Source organism: Magnolia sinica, chromosome 1 (assembly GCF_029962835.1).
Source record: "Magnolia sinica isolate HGM2019 chromosome 1, MsV1, whole genome shotgun sequence".
Lineage (NCBI taxonomy): Eukaryota > Viridiplantae > Streptophyta > Magnoliopsida > Magnoliales > Magnoliaceae > Magnolia > Magnolia sinica.
In genome coordinates, this window is record NC_080573.1 from 128,447,331 (window position 1) to 128,468,803 (window position 21,473).

The 21,473-nt window shown below is 40.4% G+C and overlaps 1 protein-coding gene across 1 annotated transcript; it reads left to right on the top strand.

The window, feature by feature from the left end:
• Window positions 1–2,344: 2,344 nt before the first annotated feature.
• On the top strand, window positions 2,345–14,661 carry LOC131258147 (transcription factor MYBS3-like). The gene is made up of 3 exons (XM_058259259.1): window positions 2,345–2,743; window positions 13,342–13,550; window positions 13,964–14,661. Exons 1-3 carry the CDS (start codon window positions 2,440–2,442, stop codon window positions 14,477–14,479), a joined length of 1,029 nt encoding a protein of 342 aa, XP_058115242.1. The 5' UTR covers window positions 2,345–2,439; the 3' UTR covers window positions 14,480–14,661.
• Window positions 14,662–21,473: the final 6,812 nt, after the last annotated feature.

Below are 21,473 nucleotides of genomic sequence, written 5' to 3' on the forward strand. Positions count from 1 at the left end.
ATGGACCCGTTCGTTGCGTTACCATGCCACGTGTACTTTCATTTTGGCTTTTTTTTTTTTTTCAATATGAATGGATCATGCTTCTCAAGGTCTTCTATTGTATCAATCTGTTTTGACCATATAACGTCTGTTTTCCACAAGTAAATTTTCTATTTTGCTTTTCATGCGTTGTGATTGGCTCGTATTTTCATTGACACTGAGGTTTTCAGTGTCATTGCATATTGTCTGGTTATATCGTGGCAAGGAAGATATTTCTGCTTAGGGTAAACAGGGGATTTGAACAGGTAAGCAAAGGATTTGAATTCTTTTGTTTTTTGTTTTTTTTTTTTTGCTTTTTTATTCCATGCCAATGTGACCTTATCAATGGAAAATACATGGTCTGATGGGCCTTGAAAATTTTCTAATAGTTGGGTGTCCATTCATAACTATAAATGTGGTGTGATTCCTTTTAGAATTGTATATACTTTATTTATTATCTCATGCCCTAAATCAAATTGGCAAAATGAATGTTCAAGTGGATGTATAACACATACATCAAAGCGAGGCCCACAATTAAGAGCTTCACCTACTAAGTTGTTACCCACTTCAAAGAATCCATGCTGGCTCTTGTTAAATGAACGTGGCAGGATTTCATTAGGCAATACAATTAAATAATTACTAAATTATTAAAGTCTAACATAACAAGCTTAGATTAAGCCATATTGATGCGGTCTGAGATCAACCAAGCAAAGAATATATGAAAATAGTTTGATCAAAATATCTACCGATGAATGTCATAAAGAGTTCGATCAGAATTCATTTAGACAACTACACGTGAAAAGTCTCACCAAATTCAAAGTCAATAGTGATACATGATCCAATCAAATCAAATCCGGCCAAATTAGTGGCCGTAAATGGCGGCAAGTCATCATGCGATTCGTGTCATGAACATAAAGACCGTGGAGGACCATTGGATAGATGGGTGCCCCGTTGATTACACATGAACAATGGATCATATGATCATAGCCATTTGATTACGGGAACGCGAAATGGAAAACCACTGATCGAATACCGGTGGTTTCTGGTCCATGACAATCGAAAGTGGGCCCGTCCTATCAGATGGTTAGTGATCGTAAGTGCGCCCACCTGGTCTTCATATGTAAACCCGCACAATGATCAGGTGCGAATTTCTTACGCGGGGAGGCTAAGCGAGCCCACTTACCTTACAAAAAACCGTTGGGCCATTGTCGGAATCTATCAGATGCTGATCTCAACCATTAAAATAAGATCCTGCAAAGTGGGCAGTAAAAATGCAAAATTACTTTTTACCCTTTTCTCCGAGATGGATTTATTAATCGCATGGCTATGATTATCATGTCATGGTTTGTTTGAGACGCGTGGTATAACGTGGATTCATCCAGTCCAACAGTCTTTTTGTAATCATAGGTGGGCCTCTTGGGCTCCATGTAGATTTCGAAACAGACAATATCATGGCTCGCCCAACTGGACGTTTCCAAACTAAAGTTACCAAGGAAACTTAGGATATTCGCGCGCGGAAATGTAGAATGGCCAATCACGGAGCGTTTGTCCATTAGACACGCGTCAAGAATCCATGCCATTCATCTGATTTCAACCACTAACATTCCCTGTCCCATGATCAGGCTCATCCAATCAAAAGGTGAGTTATGCATGTATGAGGAAAATGTACAGCTTGAGTAATTCTCTCCAGGGAATGTTCGTAGTAGCCCGGACCTCATCAGAGGCCAGGATATCTCACGCACATTCCGCACTGGCACGTGACTCCTCTACTCAATCTCTCCTCGCGCGAATCGCCTCAACGTCTCTTGGTCAAGCGACGGAGAGAAATGTTGCAACCTTATCGCCCCTGCATTTCAGTCGCGGAAGTTATTGATACTCCGGCAGACTGCAAACTTTCATACACATGCATTAAATTCACGAAATGAACATAATATAAATCAAAATAAACCGTTAAAATTGTAGAACCCAATTTATCTATCACAATAACATAAAATTATATCGATCAAGTGATTGTAATATCTGATCGTTCCAGCATTTCCTAATTTTTAATTACAACCGTCCAGTATGTATGTCCACCAATCGTTTAGATAGGATATCACTTCGCAATTAATTTTTAAACTCGAACATATTCTACAGTATATTACACGATTTGGACCGTCTGATTATAGTGAGAATCATGTTTACACGCATCCCCAGAACCATCAGGCTCCGCACGAGTACCAAAGTTTATTAATCTCAGTGGTAATCTCGTGAATACCAAGAAATCAACGGCTAAACTAAAACCCCGTCCTTCCCGGCATACCTAAATAACCCAAACGCATGCCTCCGTTGTGAACATGTGTCCTCCATTTCCATCTCCAGAGAAGAGAGAAAAGAAAAAGAGCTTTGGAGTCGTTCCGCCCGAGTCGGGTGAGTCGAATCATGACTCGACGATGTTCCCATTGCTGCAACAACGGGCACAACTCCCGCACGTGCCCGTCGCGAGGCGGAGTGAAGCTGTTCGGCGTCCGGCTGACGGACGGTTCTATAAAGAAGAGCGCGAGTATGGGGAATCTATCTTCCGCAGCGCATTACCACTCGTCCTCGTCAGCTGCGGCTTCTCCGAACCCTAGCTCCCCTTCATCCGATCCGCTCCGCGATCCGGCGCCGGTCGCGGGAGGATACGTGTCCGACGATCCCGTGCATGCGTCGTGCTCGTCGAATTGCCGCGGCGAACGGAAGAAAGGTCAGTAGATCTGTTTCTCTCTCTTTGTTTGAATTTTTTGGATTTTTTTAGAATAGGGTTTGTTGATTTTTTATAATTCCATTGTATTCTGATTATTCCTATATATATATATATATATATATATATATATATAAATTAAATTTTGCATGGTTGAGGATTTCAGGAATCGCTGATTTATTTTTTCTGTTTTGGATCCTTCTTTTTTTTTCATTTTCTGATTTTATTTTATTTTTTTAAGATTTCGTTCTGGTTCTGTTTATTATTATTTTTTTTTCTGTGGGTTTTTTTTTTTCGGAAATCCAACCGGTACCCGTGCATAATCTTGCTTATTATCGCTGTGCTCGTTGTGTTATAATAGTGATCTGGACGGCTTGTCTACTTGGCCGAACTATGGATGTTCCATGACCCCAAAAATCACCGGTTGGATGATGATCATAATCATCTGACCATTTACATCCAAATGGACGGTTGGGAAGAATGCTGGTGACATTTGTCATTGAACGGGGAAAACGTGCAGGGGTTGGACGGCATATAGTACTTTTCAAGCAGTGGCCCATATACAGTGGGTCCACCAGATGAACAGTCCGTATCAGTAGGCTGTGTGCAAAGGATAGATGACCTCTTCTTATTTTTATTTCATTATTGTTGGATTTATCAATTCTTATAGATGCACCATAATCATTTATTGGGCCCACCGAGATGTGGTTCACAAATCCAGACCATCCATTGTGTGTCCCACTTGGATGAGGGGTCAGGCTAAGTTTCAGCCGCAATAAAAACTAAGGTGGGCCCCACCAAGTACTTTTATATGTTTTAGGCATGTCTTCACGTAGTTTTAGATGGTATGGCCCACCTTAGTTCCATATAGGGCTGAATTTTGGCATATCCCATAACCTAAAGGGGACCCATCAAATGCATGGTGTTGATGTGCAACACACATCATGGCGGGGCCCACACAGCTCGACCTCATAGGAAGTTCCCATGAGTCGACTTCATATTACCATTCCCGGGGGGTTTCACGAGGTGCTGCTTCACATGAACGGTTCAGATTTTGGATCCACATCACGTATGATGGGTTCTCAAAAAAGTTCGTATGTGGTACATACGAACTGGTTCGCAGGTGAGTGTTTCCGTGTGTGTGTGTGTGTGTGTGTGTGTGTGTGTGTGTGTGTTCATATTTGTGGAGGCAGCATTTAATGGTGTTATATTGTGTTTGGATGCTGTCGGGATTCATCTCTGTTCTATATTCATTTTAATTTGTCTTGAATGAGCTTTTAATGAACATGTTCGGATGTATGTATGTGTTTTGTTTGATTGAGAAGTTTGTTCCTTTGTACAATTGAAGAATTATTTATTGTGGTAATCCAATACGACATCATTTTAGTTCTCATCATTCTTCCCACAACCTAGACCGTCCAAATTGTTGACCTGATTGTAAATGGAGCATAACTGAAAAATTGCTCTCAGATGATGATATTAACCATCTGATTTTTCCTTTTAGATTTAGATCACTCACTGTTTTATTTTTACCATCCATCTGATGTTCATTAATTGGATGTTCGAGATTGATTGAACAGTGTGATTTTAGTTATATGATCCATCCACAACAGGACCCACAATTTGGATGGTCTGGATAGCTGTATGTCAGTGCCACATGTGAGGATGAGTCACCAACATTTTTTTAAGGTGCAAAATTTACACAGGAGTCCTCCATAAAGTTGTTCCCCCACATGGTTAGAGAAAATGATCTCCTGTGTGCCTAGGAATCTTGCTAGCGTAGTTCTCTTGATGAAGAGTTAAGATCTGATGTGCATCCAATACCGTTTAGTAATGGTGTTAACCCGACAATCCATGGACTGGTGCACTTTGGCAATTTATCTGGACCTTTGAATTAGTAGACCATCTCATAAATGAGTGATGGATCTGGATGTGCAATAAGTCCGTCACCTCTCAGATGAGATACACCTGGACCATTGCATTAGTAGACCATCTCAGATGAGATACCCCTGGACCATTGCATTAGTAGACCATCTGAGATGAGATACCCCTGGACCATTGCATTAGTAGACCATCTCGTAAATGAGCGATGGATCTGGACGTGCAATTAGTCCGTCACCTCTTAAGATGAGAGACCCCAACAGACACAGACCCAAAAGAAAGAAAGAAAGAAAAAACAAAAACAAAAGCTAATTGGAAGTTTCTATATCCAATCTATGTTTGCTACTTGGATGGGTGTGATAAGTTTATGTCAACAGTCTATAGAGTGTAGATTATATTTTTAAAAAGCGGAAACAACAAACTGTTGTGAGGTGAACACATCAGCTTGTCCGGATTGATCAATGATTTTGCCAATCTTATCAGCCATAGGGTTGGTACATTTGCTAAATTATAGTGGATGTGCATTGAATCAGGTCCCTAATTTGTATATGAAATGAGTGATGGGTTCTCTAAATATCTTTCAGATAATTCATCCTGAACTGAAAGCAAGTAGCAGACATTTGTGTCTGTTCCCAGTTCATCTCAGAGGCATGACTTACTTCTGATGCTCTTTCTCCCTTGGACAAATTCACATCATCACATGTATCTTTCATAATGTAGGTGTATATCTCGATCCATCATGGATGCTCCTGTAAGTAATGTCCCATGTCCCTCTTACAGTTTCCTCTTTTTCTTTTTCTTTTCGGGAGGGGGGCTGGTGTAAACTGATGGGAGCTCAGTACTTGGGAGATGATTTCTAACTAGTTCAAGAATTTAAAAACTGTTGCAATGATGTGTACTCTTCCAAATTGATCTGGAGATGATTTCTATCTAGTTCAAGAATTTAAAAACTGTTGCAATGATGTGTACTCTTCCAAATTGATCTGGTAGTTATCTTTCACTGCTTTTATTTGTTTTTCTACATTTTGAAGAGGACAAAATGATAGAAAATAGATAATGATCTTGGATGTGTCCTCCTTTCCTTACCCTTCTTTTTAATTCTATTCTTTCCAATTTCATCAGTTTCCTTGGTTCATTCAGTCATGCTGCTAAGAGTCTTCATTTCTTACTAGCTCTCTTGATCTACAACCATTTAACATTCTCTATTGTTGTTTATTCAGTGTGATTCTGTTCTTTTTTCTTTTTTTTTAATGGATATTAGAACCTTACTTCAAAATTATGATAGGCATGTTATAGTTGTCACATTTGATTACATTCTAAGGACCCGTTTGCTAGACGCCTAAAGAACGATTTCATCTCATTTTAGTTAACAGTAATTATGTATTTGAGATCTTGAGATCTAATACATAATTACTGTTAACTAAATTGAGAAGAATCTAAGAATTTAATATATAATTACTGTTACCTAAAATGAGATGAACTCATTTTTAGGCGTCTACCAAACAGGGCTTTTAAACCTTTTCTATCATTATTCAAAGAATTTGCAGGGGGGGGAGGACACCTTCCCTGGATTTTTGGTTTTGTAAAGTGCAAAAAATTGATTTGCAATTCATGAGATTATCCCCATTATTGGTTGAAGAGATGGGATACACCTGAAAATTGTAGGATCTTTCATGTTTTGCACAGTCCTCAGGTTTCAGTAGCCAAAAGGAGGCTATATATATATATATAATGGTACTCTAAGGTCGACCTCATAGGAACTTCCCCTAAGGTCAAGCTGTGTGGACCCCACCGTGATGTGTCGAACATCTACCCCATTAGTCAGATGCACCATTACATGGTGGGCCATGAGCTTAAAAATCAGGTCAAATCCATGACTTAGGTGTGTCACACCACATACAATAGTTGAGAGGGGTTACCCGCCCATTAAAACCTTCTTGATCATTTATTGGCCCCATCAATATGTGGCTCACAAATCCACCCCATCCACTCTGTGTGTCCCACTTGGATGAGGGGTCAAACCAAGTTTCAGCCGCATCCAAAACTCAGGTGGGCCCCACCGAGTGCTTTTATATGTTTTAGGCATGTCTTCACATGGTTTTAGATGGCATGGCCCACCTGAGTTCTGTATACGGATGATTTTTGGGATATCCCATAACCTAAAGGGGACCTATCGAATGCACAATGTTGATGTCCAACACATCACAGTGGGACCCACACAGCTCTGACCTCCCATGAGATCGACCTTATAGTACCATTTCTCATATATATATATATATATATATTGATGAGGACATGCGAGCACCATACCAGAGGAGGGTTGAGCCAGTCTCCTTATGGCTAGACGACCATTACATGTGGCCCACTTGGCCCAATTCACATTCCTAACCACGTTGAAGGCCCCACGTGCATGTTCGTGCATCTTCGAAGACCTCACACTGGGAAGATGCACGTGGGCTGCATATAGGAGCTTGATGGACACAATGATCTGACCGTTGGATCATCATCATTAGACATCTTGATTGTGGATCCCCATGGGCTACGAAATAGTTTAATTGTTTAGATTATTTACATGCTTCATTATGTTTAATATAGCTTATATTTGTGTTGACGTTAGGGAGTTAGGAACAACTTTTAATTTAATAAGCGTCTTTATGTTGAAAATCTTATCTGAGAGCGTCTTTTTTGTAAAAGATCTTTTCAAATACTATAAAAGAAAAAGATGGGTGTGTGAAGCCCTAATGCCATTATTTTGAAAAAAAAAAAAAAAAGAAGCTTTGTAGTTTCTCTTCTTCACGCGATTTGAAGAATACTCTATGTGATTTGGAGTTTGAGTGTTGTGTGATTCCATTCCCCGTTCAATGGAGGTGCAAGGCTTCCATCTATCATCTACTTTCGCTCTTCCTTTCTATCTAAAAGAGGTATTTTTTCAAAAACGCCATCTCTCTTCTTGCCCTCCCATCCAAAATATCTTTTTCTTCATCGTTTCATCATCCAACTTCAGCCCCAATCGAAATTAACCATTGAAGACCCCAAAATCCCTAACTTTCCTTCATCCAAAACCTTAATTCTCCTCTACCAATACCTAAATCCGTTCATCCCCTTAACCAATTCACACAATTTATTTGTAATTTTATCTTTTCCCCAAATTCTAAAAAATCCTAATTTTTCAAATTCCATATTTTCCCCTTCCTAACCCTAATCATAGAAACTACAGGTCAACTCCTTGAGTGTGGAACGTGCCTATGCTAAATTGAAAGTTCTATCCTTCCCTCAGGCCTAGTTTTAATTGATTTATGTGATTTCTTAGCATGCCCGCACGTAATTTAGGTTAAATCATGCGGGCATGCGGGCCCACCTGAAATTTGGATGCGTCTGAAACTTGGTCTGACCCTGCATCCAAGTGGGACATACATAATGGATGGGCTGGATTTGTGAACCACATTTCGGTGGGCCCAACAAATGATTATGAATGTTTTAATGGAGGGTAACCCCTCTCAACTTTTGTATGCGGTGTGGCCCACACAACTCGACCTCATGGGAAGTTCCCATGATATATATATATATATATATATATATAGTGAAATGCTCACCTGCGCACCCATTCTCACGAGAACTTTTTGAGAACTCATCTCACGTGATGTGAGCCCAAAATTTGAACGGTTCATGTGATGCAGTGCCCCATGAAACCCTCAAGGCCCAACTTTTACCCCGATCCAAAACTCTAGTGGGCCATGGCAAACGGAAACAGTTTCCTCCCTTGATTTGCCTCTCTTTTTGTCACATCCCACCAGAGTTTGGATCAGGGTGAAAGTTGGGCCCCAGGGGTTTCATGGGGCACTGCATATATATATATAGTTCTCATGGATGCTAAAATGACCCTTTTGTAAATTCCTTTTTTGTTATGCTTAAGCATATTATTCTTAGTTTCTTGTGTTAATTATTAGATCTATATTGAAAAGTTCATGTTCTAGGTAAAGATGATATTTCTGTTGGGACAATAGGCACCTTATGTAAGCCAGAGTCCTTTTTCTACCCTTACCACCTTATACGTAAGCCAACATCCTTTTTCTATTGTTAGTCTTTAGATTTTTAATTTCTTCTGGGACAGTGATATATTACTTTGTGAAGAGCTATAGTTGAACACACTAAATACTAGATCTTTGATGGGGAGATGAAGGCGAGCATTTGGCGACTCTTATCTAATCTAGTAAGAGCTCTAATAAAAGCTAGAGAATTAGATCCTTTCGTTCTATAGCTCTTATTTTACAATAAGATCGTTTGATAAATTCACTTTTTTTCATAACCGAAAGAAGTTCTTATTTGAAATAAGTGTCTAGTAAATCATGGAAATAAGAGTATTTTTTTTTTTTTTTTTTAAATAGTCAATCATGCGGGGCACACCTTTAATGCGGACCATCCATCATGCATGGCCCAACTTCGAAGTGGGTTGTCCATCATGCGGGGACTGCCTTGGTGTGGGTAATTCATTGTTAGGGACTGAACTTTAATGTTGACCGCCCATAATGTGGGGCCCACCTTGATATGGGTCATGCAAGGCTCACCTTGGCTGTAGGCCGTCCGTCATATCAGACATTGGATTCGATCGTCCATTATGCGGAGGCCGTCCGTCATATCAGACATTGGATTCGATCGTCCATTATGTGGAGCCCAACTTTAATATGGACCATCCATCATGCGGGTCCCAACTTCGAAGTGGGTCATCCACTGTTAGGGACCGACCTTAAATGTGGACTCTCCATTATGTGGGTCCACCTTGATGTGGGTCATCCATCATGCGGGTCCCACCTTGGATATGAACCATTCATCTTGTCAGACATCAGATGTGGATCATCCATCATATGTGGCCCAACTTCGAAGTAGGGAATCCATCTTGCCAGACCGCCTTGGATGTAGATCATTCATCATTAGGGGTCAACCTTTAACGTGGGTTGCCCATTATGTGAGGCCCCCCCTCGATGTAGGTCATCCATCATGCGGGGCTTGCTTTGATATAGGTCATTTATCATTAAGGGTCAGCCTTTGATGTGGATTGTCCATTGCATGGGGCCTACCTTGATGCAGGGGTGTACATCGAGTCAAATCGATTAGACCTTAGCTTAAACTCGGCTCGGCTCAGTCCTCGAGCTTGACTGGCTAGCTTGGCTCGGTTTGGTCAGCAGCTCAGGCCAGCTCGGGCAGAGTTCGAGCCGAGTTCGCCATTGAGGCATTTTTACAAACACCTAAACTGCACCCTCAAAATCTCACTGTATTTGAGATAGCAACAATGGTTTTACAGGTATTTTATCAAACACCTTCTAAGCAACATAAAAATCAAGAAAAAAAGGGTGTTGGTTTCATATACATACCTTCCTTGCCACCAGCCACACTTCTTTAAGTCATTTCAACAAACACTTGGTGAGATACATCAATATCAAAATAACCGAGTCACCGAACTGGTTCGATCCGAGTTCGATTCGAGCTGGGTTCGATCCGAGTCGAGTCGAGCTGGGGCCAGCTCAAACTCGGCTCGAACTCATTTTCGAGTTTAAAAAATCAGCTCAAACTCAGCTTCGAATCGAGCTTTTTCGAGTCGAGTCGAGCGAGCTAACCGAGCTAGCTTGGTTCGTGTACACCCCTAGTTGTCCATCATGTTGGACATTAGATGCGGATCATCTATCATGTTGGGGCCCACCTTTAATGTGGACCGTTCATCATGCAGGGCCTAACTTCGAAGTGCGTTGTCTATTATGTGGGCCTGGCTTGGATGCGGGTCATTAATTGTTAAGGGCTGACCTTTAATGTGAACCGTCCAGAATATGGGGTCCTCCTTGTTGTGGGTCATCCATCATGCGGGGCCCACCATCAATAATTATTGTCCATCATGCAGGGCCCACCATCCATTCATTGTTAGGGGGCCAACTTTTAACATGAACTGTCCATAATGTGGGACCCATCAATAATAATTGTCCGTCGCATGGCAGAGAGAGAGAGAGAGAGAGAGTTATTAAGTAAAATTTTCTTCCCTAAAGAGTTAAAGAGATAAAACTCTTATCTTACCAAACAATCTAATTTTGATAAAAAGACTTAATTTTTTAGAAATAAGCAAATAAGCTCTTATTTGTAGAGATGCCAAACGGCCCCTTCAAATGAACTATGATTAGGTAGATGCTATAAAGGAACCACCAACTATAGAACTTGTGAATACCTTTGGCCAGTTTTTTTTTTTTTTTTTTGTGGGGGTACTGAGATGAGTGTATATCACCTCCTTCTGTCCAGTTGTCCTTGGGTTTTTTAACTGGACAAAGTGTTGACCATTCCTTTGGGATCGAAAAGTGAGCTTGGGACTTTTGGGTTTGACATCTTTCGAATGTTTGAATGTCGTTAATGTGTGGAATGGGTTGTTAGATTCATTGGAGATACATCTTGGATGAGGGCTCAGTCGCATAGTTTGGAATTTGAATCTTGAAATACTGTCGCAGGTCTTGCTTTGGCCTTGGTGATGCAAGACAGGCCCATGTATTGTCGGGTCCACATGATGGATTGTTTTAGGACTTTAAATAAGTCCTGGCCCTTTTTTTGGGGGGGAAGATAAGTCTGGGCCATTTTCACCCCTCCAAAAGGATTGCAATAAAAATCCATTTTTTCTGGAATGTTCTTTTAAATCTTTGATCTCTTGACCCTAAAACATTTACAACACATCATCTGAAACCTACCCATACATTTCGGTCTCATAGGCAAATGGTATATTCTGCTAGACAGATTTAATTTGCTTCCAGTTCATAACAAGAGTATAAGGTCCTGATGCATCAGAGCATGACTAGCATCTTGTTGCAACAATCTGGTACGAGTGGGGGCCAGGCAATCAAAGTAATCAAAACTATTGGCCCCACCATGGATGGTGGAGGCTCTTTAAAAAAATTCCAGATTTGATGATCTTAGTGATCCAGCACATAACCTTTTTCTGGATGGTTGCTGAATTTCTTCTTAGCTGTGTGTTTGTAGGTCCTCATCAAAATATTAGATTCTTCAAACTAAGTGGATTTACCTAACCATGGCCCCCATTTACATAAACTGGTGTAATTCAGGACACTAATCATGTTCTGATGCATCTGGACCTTATAATCTCTCTCATAGCAGTGGTTGCACTGTTCTGGATTTGCTAGTCTGCGGTCATGTGTGAAGAGATCTGGACTTGTAGTATTCTGGGAATCACCTATAGCATTTATCGATGACAGAAAAGAAAAAAACCACGGTTATTGCTTCTGGCCCAATGTGAATCAACCGTACGCCTACTTTACATTCTTCCTTTGCTTCATCTAATGAGGGCATATCCTTTTATGTGAAAAAGTGAGATGTTATATCAAAACTGGCTGGTAGTTTCCTGCCATATTTCTACCTTCAACAATTTCTCTCTATTTATTTAGGACTCGATGGAGTTGTTTTCTTAAATTGTCCTTGCCTAGTTAATCAATTTCTTATCTCAGGTTTAGGGAGAGAATGGAAGCTGAAGTAGCCTGAATCTGCTTTTCTTGTGCTGATTGAGTTCTAAAGCTATGGGTGCAACACAGCCAGGTTGGGTTGGGTTGGGTTGGGTTGGGTTGGGTTGAGGATCAACCTGAGCCCAATCCAACTAGGGGTGTCAATGGGCCAGACATGGGCCCGAAAAATCAGAATTTTGAATAGGGCCAGCCCGATGGCCCAGCCCGAAACAGTTCAAAATCCGGGCCAAGACCTACCACAGGCCAGGCCTGGCTCGTTGACAGCCCTAAATCCAACCTCAAGAGGACCCAACCTGCTGTTGGATTTTTATGAAACATAGCGGAATTTTAAAGTTTTTTTGAAAAATCCAATTTTAATTAATCCTGGGATCCCCATTTTCCCTCTTTTTTTTTTTTTTTAATTTTAAAAAATAAAAAATAAAAAAATTTATTGTCTCATATTTCTGGATCCAAATTTCCAAATGAACAGTTTAGATTTTACCTGAACGAAGAACATGTGTGATGTAAAAACTAGGACCGTGTTGATGCTGATCTTCCAACATAGGAAGTTTCTCCCCTATCTATCCCAGGTATAGGACAGTGAGACCTTCTCAAGTCTGCCCTTAATGTCGGATCAACAGAGATGGGCGTACACGCCAAGTGGATCCCACATGTCACATGTGTGGAAATGGATGGAGGGAGCTGAGAGATGGAAACTCTCTCTCTCTCTCTCTCTCTTTGCAATTCACACCATGGGGGGCGTCCAAGCTTTCTTTGCTTTTTTTCTAGGGCTCTCTCCTCTCTGAGATAGGATCTATTTTATGAGTGGTTAGGGTCTGAGAGCAATCTATCCCATTTGGACCCTAGGTCATCATTATCTACAGCTAATATCATAATTATCACATCCACATACCAGTGGATTGGGCTCACATTGGTTTCCCAGGGCACAACTCCACCTGCAACACAAACCCTACCCGAGTTGCCCAACCCAAAGTCATCTATACTCAACCCAACCCAAACCAACTGGATCCTAATGCATGTGATTATTCCAAACCGACCTAACTAGACCTGAATTTGGTCAACTGAACTCAACCTGAATTTGAACCGGGTTGGTCTTTCCCAACCCGAACACAATACAAGGACCTTGACAACCCAAAGCTATGAATTGCAATTCTTCATGCTTCTTTTCTTTCATATGTAATGAGTCCAATCTGACTATTGGATGTGAATGGTTTTCAGGCATCCCTTGGACAGAGGAGGAGCACCGCATGTTTTTAGTAGGTCTGCAGAAGTTGGGAAAAGGTGACTGGCGTGGGATAGCACGAAACTTTGTTGTGTCGAGGACTCCTACACAGGTAGCCAGCCATGCACAGAAGTATTTCATCCGCCAGGGTAACTCAACCAGAAGAAAGAGACGCTCAAGCCTGTTCGATATGGTTCCAGATATGGTGGGTTTTCTGCTTTTGCAATATCCTGATTGGAATCGCTGTTTATACCCCACCTGTTTGATAGATTAATGTTTTGTATGTGTGTGTTTGTGTGTTTCTGTTTATATAATAGTACAACTTACTACTACTGTATTATCATCATCAGTAAAAAGGTGTATAAAGGGCCCTGTTTGGCTGCCACTTGAAAAATGAGCTCTGGCTTGATAACCAACAATCATTATCTCTAATGCTTAATTACAATTAACTAAAATGAGATGAACTCATTAGTGACACCCAAATGGGCCCTAAATAGAAATTCAGTGTTGTTATTTTTTTAGAGCTTAATTTCATCAACTGTCACTCTCTGAAAATATTGATCCCTCTTATTTTATTATTTGCATTAACATGTTTTTCTTTTGTAATTTCATTTTCAGTCTATGGACCCGCTGCCAGTGCTTGAAGAACAGTTCTTGGCCTGTTCTTCTCCGGCTGGTGAAACTGACGACATAAACCCGCTCCCCTCTTTAAATCTCTCTCTTGATCAGGAGTGTGAACCCATGGAATCAACTTCGAACAATGCCTCCATGGACCCTGAAGAACCTGCCCCATGCAGCAATTTTCCACCACTGGTTCCGGCACTCTTCCCCACATATCTGACTGGTCCATTCCCATTTTGGCCACCGAACCTGGGCCCAATTGGAGAAGAGAGGGGGGAGATGCATGAGGTCCTGAAGCCGATCCCGGTCCTTCCCAAGAATCCCGTACATGTAGATGAGCTTGTGGGCATGTCAAAACTAAGCCTGGGAGAGGCTGCTGCAGGCCGTATAGAGCCGTCAGAGCTCTCTGTAAAACTGCTCGGAGCTCGATCAAGGCAGTCGGCATTTCATGCGAACCCAACTGCTGGGGGCTCAGATTTGAGCCCCAACGGCAATGTAATCCATGCACTTTGAGGTAGAATATGGGAGGGCTGCGTATATATCTTTTTTTCTTGCTGATCTTTCTTTATTTTATTGAATCTTTACAAGTAGGAGGATATCTTATCCCTGTAAGAAAGAAGGGTGTTATGTTAGGGACGTGGTTCTCCTTTTAACATATGAACTAAAGTTTATTAATAAGCAATTTCTTTTGCAGAGATGATTGGGTATTTATTTTAGAGGCATTTTGCATGGTTTGCCTATTCTCATGGACCGACCTCACGATTCAGTCAGTGGGGTTCACATGCTGAATCAGCAAATCAGCTGCCGAATCAGTTAGGCGGGCTTATTCAAGCCTTACTTTGAGAAGGTAAGAAAGGGGCCGACATGACCTTTGGACAATCAAGGCCATTTCGAGTCAGGCCTGTCCATTTGTTCCATACCACACCATTGGCAGGCCCGGGTGCAAAACTCATGCCTGTCACATGATCCTAACCCCTCGACTGTCCCAAGCCATAAACAGGATTTTGAAATGCTGCTTTAGAAATAAGCAATTTCATGGTGGGGGCCAACAGAGCTGTTTCAAGATGATGATTTCGCCTACTATTTTCTACTCTCAACATGATGATGATTTTTTTCCCCCACCCAGTTGTTCTAAACTGTATATTTTTCATGTTTTAACTTGGATGGTTATGTTCATCCAAGAAGGTATGAACAGTTTAGATCGAAGCATTTAGAGAGTGAACAGCCACATCTAAATATGTACGTGTGGGCGGCACATGCCACCAGCGTGAGGAGTGAAGCGGTTTGCAAGACCTGGAGAGATGTGGGTATGGCACATGCAGCATAAAAGGAGACAACTGCCCAACGCCGTCTATGCAATGGGCCGAACTGTGGGTGGAGGATACCTAAAGTCGCTCTTTGATTTTACTTTTCACCCTCTTGCTTAGTTAAACGGTTATAGACACCCTTTTGATTAGTTAAAGGTTATAGACAGTCCAATGATGAAAGGAATAAGATAACACTGCAGAAGAGTTTTTATTTTTATTTTATTTTTATATGAGTCCTATCATATAAACACAGCCTGTTTGGAATTAAGGATTAGGTGGTATGAAATTACATTTGGTCTAATGTAAATTCCATCCCGTGTTAGGAATCAATTGGAAGGATTCTAGTTGCGGCGAAAGATTCAATGGAATTTCTGGTGGAATTCAAAATCACTACATCTGTGGGTCCCACTTTAATCCATCCATATGCATCCTTTACACATGACGCTCAAGTTGCATATGAATATTTCATATAGGCGCCCAGCATCAGTTGTGAAATCTGGCTTGTTGATTACAATTCCAACATCTACCAAATGTTGGTTTCATGTAAAACAGTGTTTTTCTTCAAGGCAGACTTCAATCCCAAATGTGGGATTAGCCTGTCAAAATACCATGTTATTTCCAGACATGTAATCATTGTATGATAATGATGTTAATTCCATCTAATGCAGTTCAATACCACCTAATCCACCATAGGTTCATCTGAAGATGACCCTAGATCCGAAGGCGGAAGCCTGACGTATGCTATAGCAACATGTCATGATGTATTATCCTAACAAGCCTTTCTTTGGTTGTGTGGCGTAAATGTCTAAATTACATAAATGCATTTACATTTGGTTTAAATTCCTTCCAAAATCTAAAAATAATGAACAATCGAGGGTCTAATCTAACAACGATGGCTGATCAATGGATAGATTTAAAAATAATGGATGATCAACAGTTGGATCTAAAAATGATAGATGATCAACTGTCAAAACTAGTGACCATTTCACACAAGGGGATATTCATGGTGTCGCCAACCTTCCGTGTGGGCTATATATGCCGACCGTACTTACAGAGATGTTCCTGGTGCTTGTTTTTGGCTATTAGGATTAGCCAATATATGCTAGCTCTAGAGAAAATGTTTCCATCCCATGGCCCAATCACATTATTGTTCAGATGGTGTGATTCATCAAAATTCTCACGTTGGCCCACCCATCTTTGAGTCCCTAGATGGAAGGCTGAGGTATAGCAAAGATAAACCTAGTGTCCCAGGAGAAATCATGTCACTTCTTTTGATTCATGTACAACTAGCATTCATCATGATACTACTAGATTGCAATATATAGTTTAAGTGATCCAAACATACTCAACAATAAAAATTACAGAAAATTGTGATTTAAGGTAGATAGGCCAAACACGCCGCTTATTCTAAATAATAACAATAATAATAATAATAATAAAGACAATTGCTAGGCTAGAAGTAGTTTTTCATTTATGAAAACCTGCAATTTTAAAAACTTTCATTTCAAAACAGAACATTGGAGGGCCATCCAACTTGGCCTATGAGGCAGAAACTATATAAGAATGCATGGTGGATATTGCTTGGTAACCTAGCAAGGTGTTTATAAGGTTAAGATCTGTGGTTAAGATGAACAATGTGAATATTAATTATGTTTAACTCAAAGAAAATTATTGTGAAAAATGCATCAGTTCTGTTTTGAAAAATAGTTTGAGGCTAAAGATCACTGTTTGCATTTTCCACATATTTCTTAACGGGTGGCAGCTCATTCATCCTACTCATGTCATGAATATATTTTAATCAAGACTGGACGAAATTATGATGCCGTGGAAAATGGATGATATGTTAGAATTGAGGTAAGAAAAAATAGAAATCAGCTCGAATAATGTTGTGAATGTTGCTACTGATGGTCAAATTGGTTCGCAAGAGAGTTGCCGGTAAATCAGCTTCTAGGATGAATCAAGCCTCATCTCTCAATTAAGAGAATGCATCCTATAACTTACAAAACCAAAGAGAACACCCATTGAATACTCACAACACACAAATTAACTGTACTTGCCAAAAGACAATTTTTAAGTGAAAACACAATTTTTTCAAACATCACTTTTGTGGGGCTTAATAAAACAGAGAGAGGGATTTTTAGAAGACGATAGGCTTTGATAGAACAAGTTGAGGTTATTCAGAAATAAGTCAGGGTTTATATATATATATATATATATATATACACACACACCTAGAAGGTATACTTTGGGAGCTGAACATGGTTATTCAGTCACACTAAACAGATACACACCCTCTTATAATTAGTCTCATGCCTTTCTTGATGTCACTTGATTTGTTTGCAACTTCCACCATCATTTGAATTTAAATTTGCTTTTGATGGTTATTCACCAAGAGGCAAAAATTACACATTATTTTGAAATTTTCATAACGCTAGAAATAATATCTCTAATCGAATGTCCTAACTATTTGGGGTTGGCTATTCTAATCTGTTTGGTACCGAACCCTTTCTTAAATCTACACTCACACCATGGTGGGATTTCACCACAATGGGTACTTGAACCCGTGACCTCATGTTGAAACAAATTCTGTCTACCATTGAGTCATGGAGCGAGACCTTTTCTTAAATCTACTTGCTTTCACTTATAAGAACTCATCTGATGGAACCAGAGAAATTGAAGGACGCGGATTGCGTCCTACTCCCGCCCGGACGGATTACTGTCCGGGCAGGGCTCTGTGAGGCCCACCGTGATGTAAGTGTTTCATCCTTTTTCTCGGATTATTTTAAGGTGTGATCCTAAAAATGAAGAAGGTCCACAACTCCAGTGGACCACACCAAAGGAAGCTGCAGTGATGATGACATCCACCGTCAAAACCTTTCTAACGGCCACCGTGATGTTTTTTTTACCATCCAACCTATTAATAAGGTCATGCAGACGTGGATGAAGTGAAAACACAATTATCAGCTTGATCTAAAACTTCTCCAGCTTCCAAGAAGTTTTTAATGGTAGACATTCAATCCCCACTTCGTGGTCCACTTAAGACCTGTACCTGCCTCATTTTTTGGTTCATATCTTAAAATGATCTGCGAAAAATGATGAACGGCGTGGATAAAACACGTACATCACAGTGGGCCTCACAGAGCCCTGCCCGAACGGATTACGTCCGGCGGGGGTAGGACGCAATCCGCGTCCAGAAATTGAAACCCCACTAGGTGGTTTGAGATACACCCTCCTCAGATTCTGCTAAATTCCAGATAAATGAAAGATATACAGCATGTCTTTCACCTTGAAGCGATTGAAATGCAAATCACCTAACTGTTAAGCCATTTCACTCATTTCATGGTTTTATTCATAATGTGATTATTGCCACATGCTTATTGGTAAGCTTGCGCCGCCTCGTCCTTTCCGTCCAACTCAATTTTAAAATCTTCTACGTCTTATCATTGCACTATTTGAATCACCAATTAAAACTTCCTAGAGATCCAAGAATTACAAATGGCTCCCCCAATAATGCACCATTGTTTAAGCAAGTATTATATACATGAATATGATTGTCGCTGATGGTCCACATCAAATTAGGTTATCCATATACTATTACCCTCTTTCTGATAGCCCATCATCAATCTGAACCTTTCATTTATTCGTATAACTAAGACTAAACCATGGCGTAAAAATCACGCCAATCTGATGATCCTAAGCATCCCATCAATATCATGGAAATTAGACAACTAAGATTGAGCAGATAAACAAAGTAACTCCAATCATCATTTCTAAACATATATTGGATGGATATCAGTCTATATTGCTTATGATTTCAAAGTAGTACTTTAGTTTGATGATTCTAACCATATGATCAATGAACAAAAGGTTATAACATTAGGATCATCCTATTCGTGTGATTTTTGGGCCATGACTTGTTCCAATTGGTACCATAGAATGAACCGTCCAGATTAAAGGGTGGACGTCTCACATGATACTCAAAAAAGGTTTGGGAAACGTTAGCAAAACCATTTCTTATGGATTCATTTCCTGAAAGAGGACAGAACGGTATACTCTGGTTTTTAGCCCTCCTCCCTTTTTCCAACTGAACGTAGACGGTTGCCGTATTTTTCATCCTAACAGTCCATTTGCAGGACTCCAATTTAAAGGATCGGTTTATTTGGTCAAGGATATTTTTAGAACATGGTTAATCCAAATTGGGGTACAACATACCAACGGTTTGGATTGCTGATCAACTGCCCCACTTTTATGATCTAAAAACCAGAGTACGCTTTTGGTATCCTCGGCCCAATGATCGTGTTATGCTTCTTTTATTAAAAGGCTCTTTTATGGAAATGATTTAGTACGTTTCAAAGGCTATAGCGTGGCTATTTCTGCTCTAGAAATGGACGGTCCACATCACATTACATTTAGTAGGCTTATAATATGAGAAATAAAGGTCTACTGGTTTTTAAAAAAATGTGTGGAAACAGCTAAATGTTAACACGTCGTTTGGTTAAGTGGGCCATCCATTATAGGAAAATATTAAATGTTTTCAGCATTCGCTATCATAAATAAAAGAAGCGGTCGTTATCTTAGGGTTTGTTAGGTCCACACCAACCTTATTTATATGTATGGGACACATCTGACCCGTGCATAAAGTGGGGCCCATCACGAAGATGACTTGGCAAAAACAGTGGATAGCTTTCAGAAGAACGTGCCAATGGTCCACCACAATCGTGTGGCCCACCCAATGAATTTACATATGCAGATTACCTGCAACCCCTTGATACGGTCAGAAGTGAAGTGGTCCCAACTATGATGTTTCTGAGGAATCACTCCGTCCATCTGTTTTAACAGGTCATGTTAGAACATGAGGTAAAAAATGAGATAGATCCAAAACTCAAGTGGGCACACGATAATAAACAATGGGGATTGAAAGTCCACTGTTCAAACATTTGTGGAACCAGTGGGTTTTGGATCAAGCTAATATTTTTGTGTTTTTTCGGTTCATCTAAGAAAATAACCTTAGTAGCAGAGGCTATTGAGGTTTTAACTGTAGTCATTTTCCTTCTCACTTTTTCATGTGGCGTGGCTTTCTTGAGCTTCGGATCCACTTTTTATATATATATATTTTTTGGTGCGTTTTTAACATAAGCTGGCAAAAGGAATAGTCTTGATTATATTTCAAATACATTGCAGTGGGCCCCACCTAGCTTCTGACAGCAGGTGGCAGGCAATGCTCCTTCTGAATTGACCAGCCTGATATTCCAGCTCATCGTCACAGTGGACCCTACCAAATGCACCTCAGATGTCTCATGTAAAGGGTGCATGTGGGGCTAGAAATCTCTCGTTATCTATAACAGTTACTTGATACGCTGGAGGATTACAAGCTCATCTTCAGGCATTCAGAATTATACACGCGGCTTATGTGAACTCAAATTGAACCGATAAAATTGTGGGACCCACTGTCTCTAAGTCAGGGTCCCAAAATCAAATTGGTGGATGAATCCTAACCTCTGATTCAAGGATAGATACTTGTTTGTTTAAATAGGATAGTTAGATGTTTATGTCTTTAACGGTCCAATAAATATCCACCAATTTCTATAGTTAGATGATCAAATAAGCCTAATTTCTAGCACATGATATATTCCTGACCTCTGATTCAAGGACAGTTAAATTTGGCTTGCTTGTATGCCACATGCAATTTCTAATTCTGTGCCTCCCGGCATTTATCTCATTCTGTCGCAATAATTAAATGCTTGTATTTTACATCTAAATCATTATCATTATCCGTATAAGTTTATAGCCGGATGCTGACCACATGCAACCTTCCTTTTTTGTAGGAGTGAATTTAGTGATTATCGTGTTGTTAGACAGACTGAAATATACCTTGTATAGCTAGTATACCTTATATAGTTGGTTTTCCATAGGTAGATGATTCTAATTTTATTTCTTTCCTTGTATAGATACTGTAATCTCTATATATTCAACCCCTTTGGGTTGTCTCAAATACACAAAAGCTTTCAGCTCCTCTCGGTTTACATGGTATCAGAGCCTCACTGATCCAAATCCGGCACCACCTGTCAGATCCGACCACCCATGCGTCATCCGGCCACCCATGCGTCGTCTGGCCACCCCTGCTGCGTCGTCCGATCATCCCTCTGCTCATCCAGCGCCATCTGCTGCTCGTCTCGCGTCCCCTGTTGAAGATTCAACCA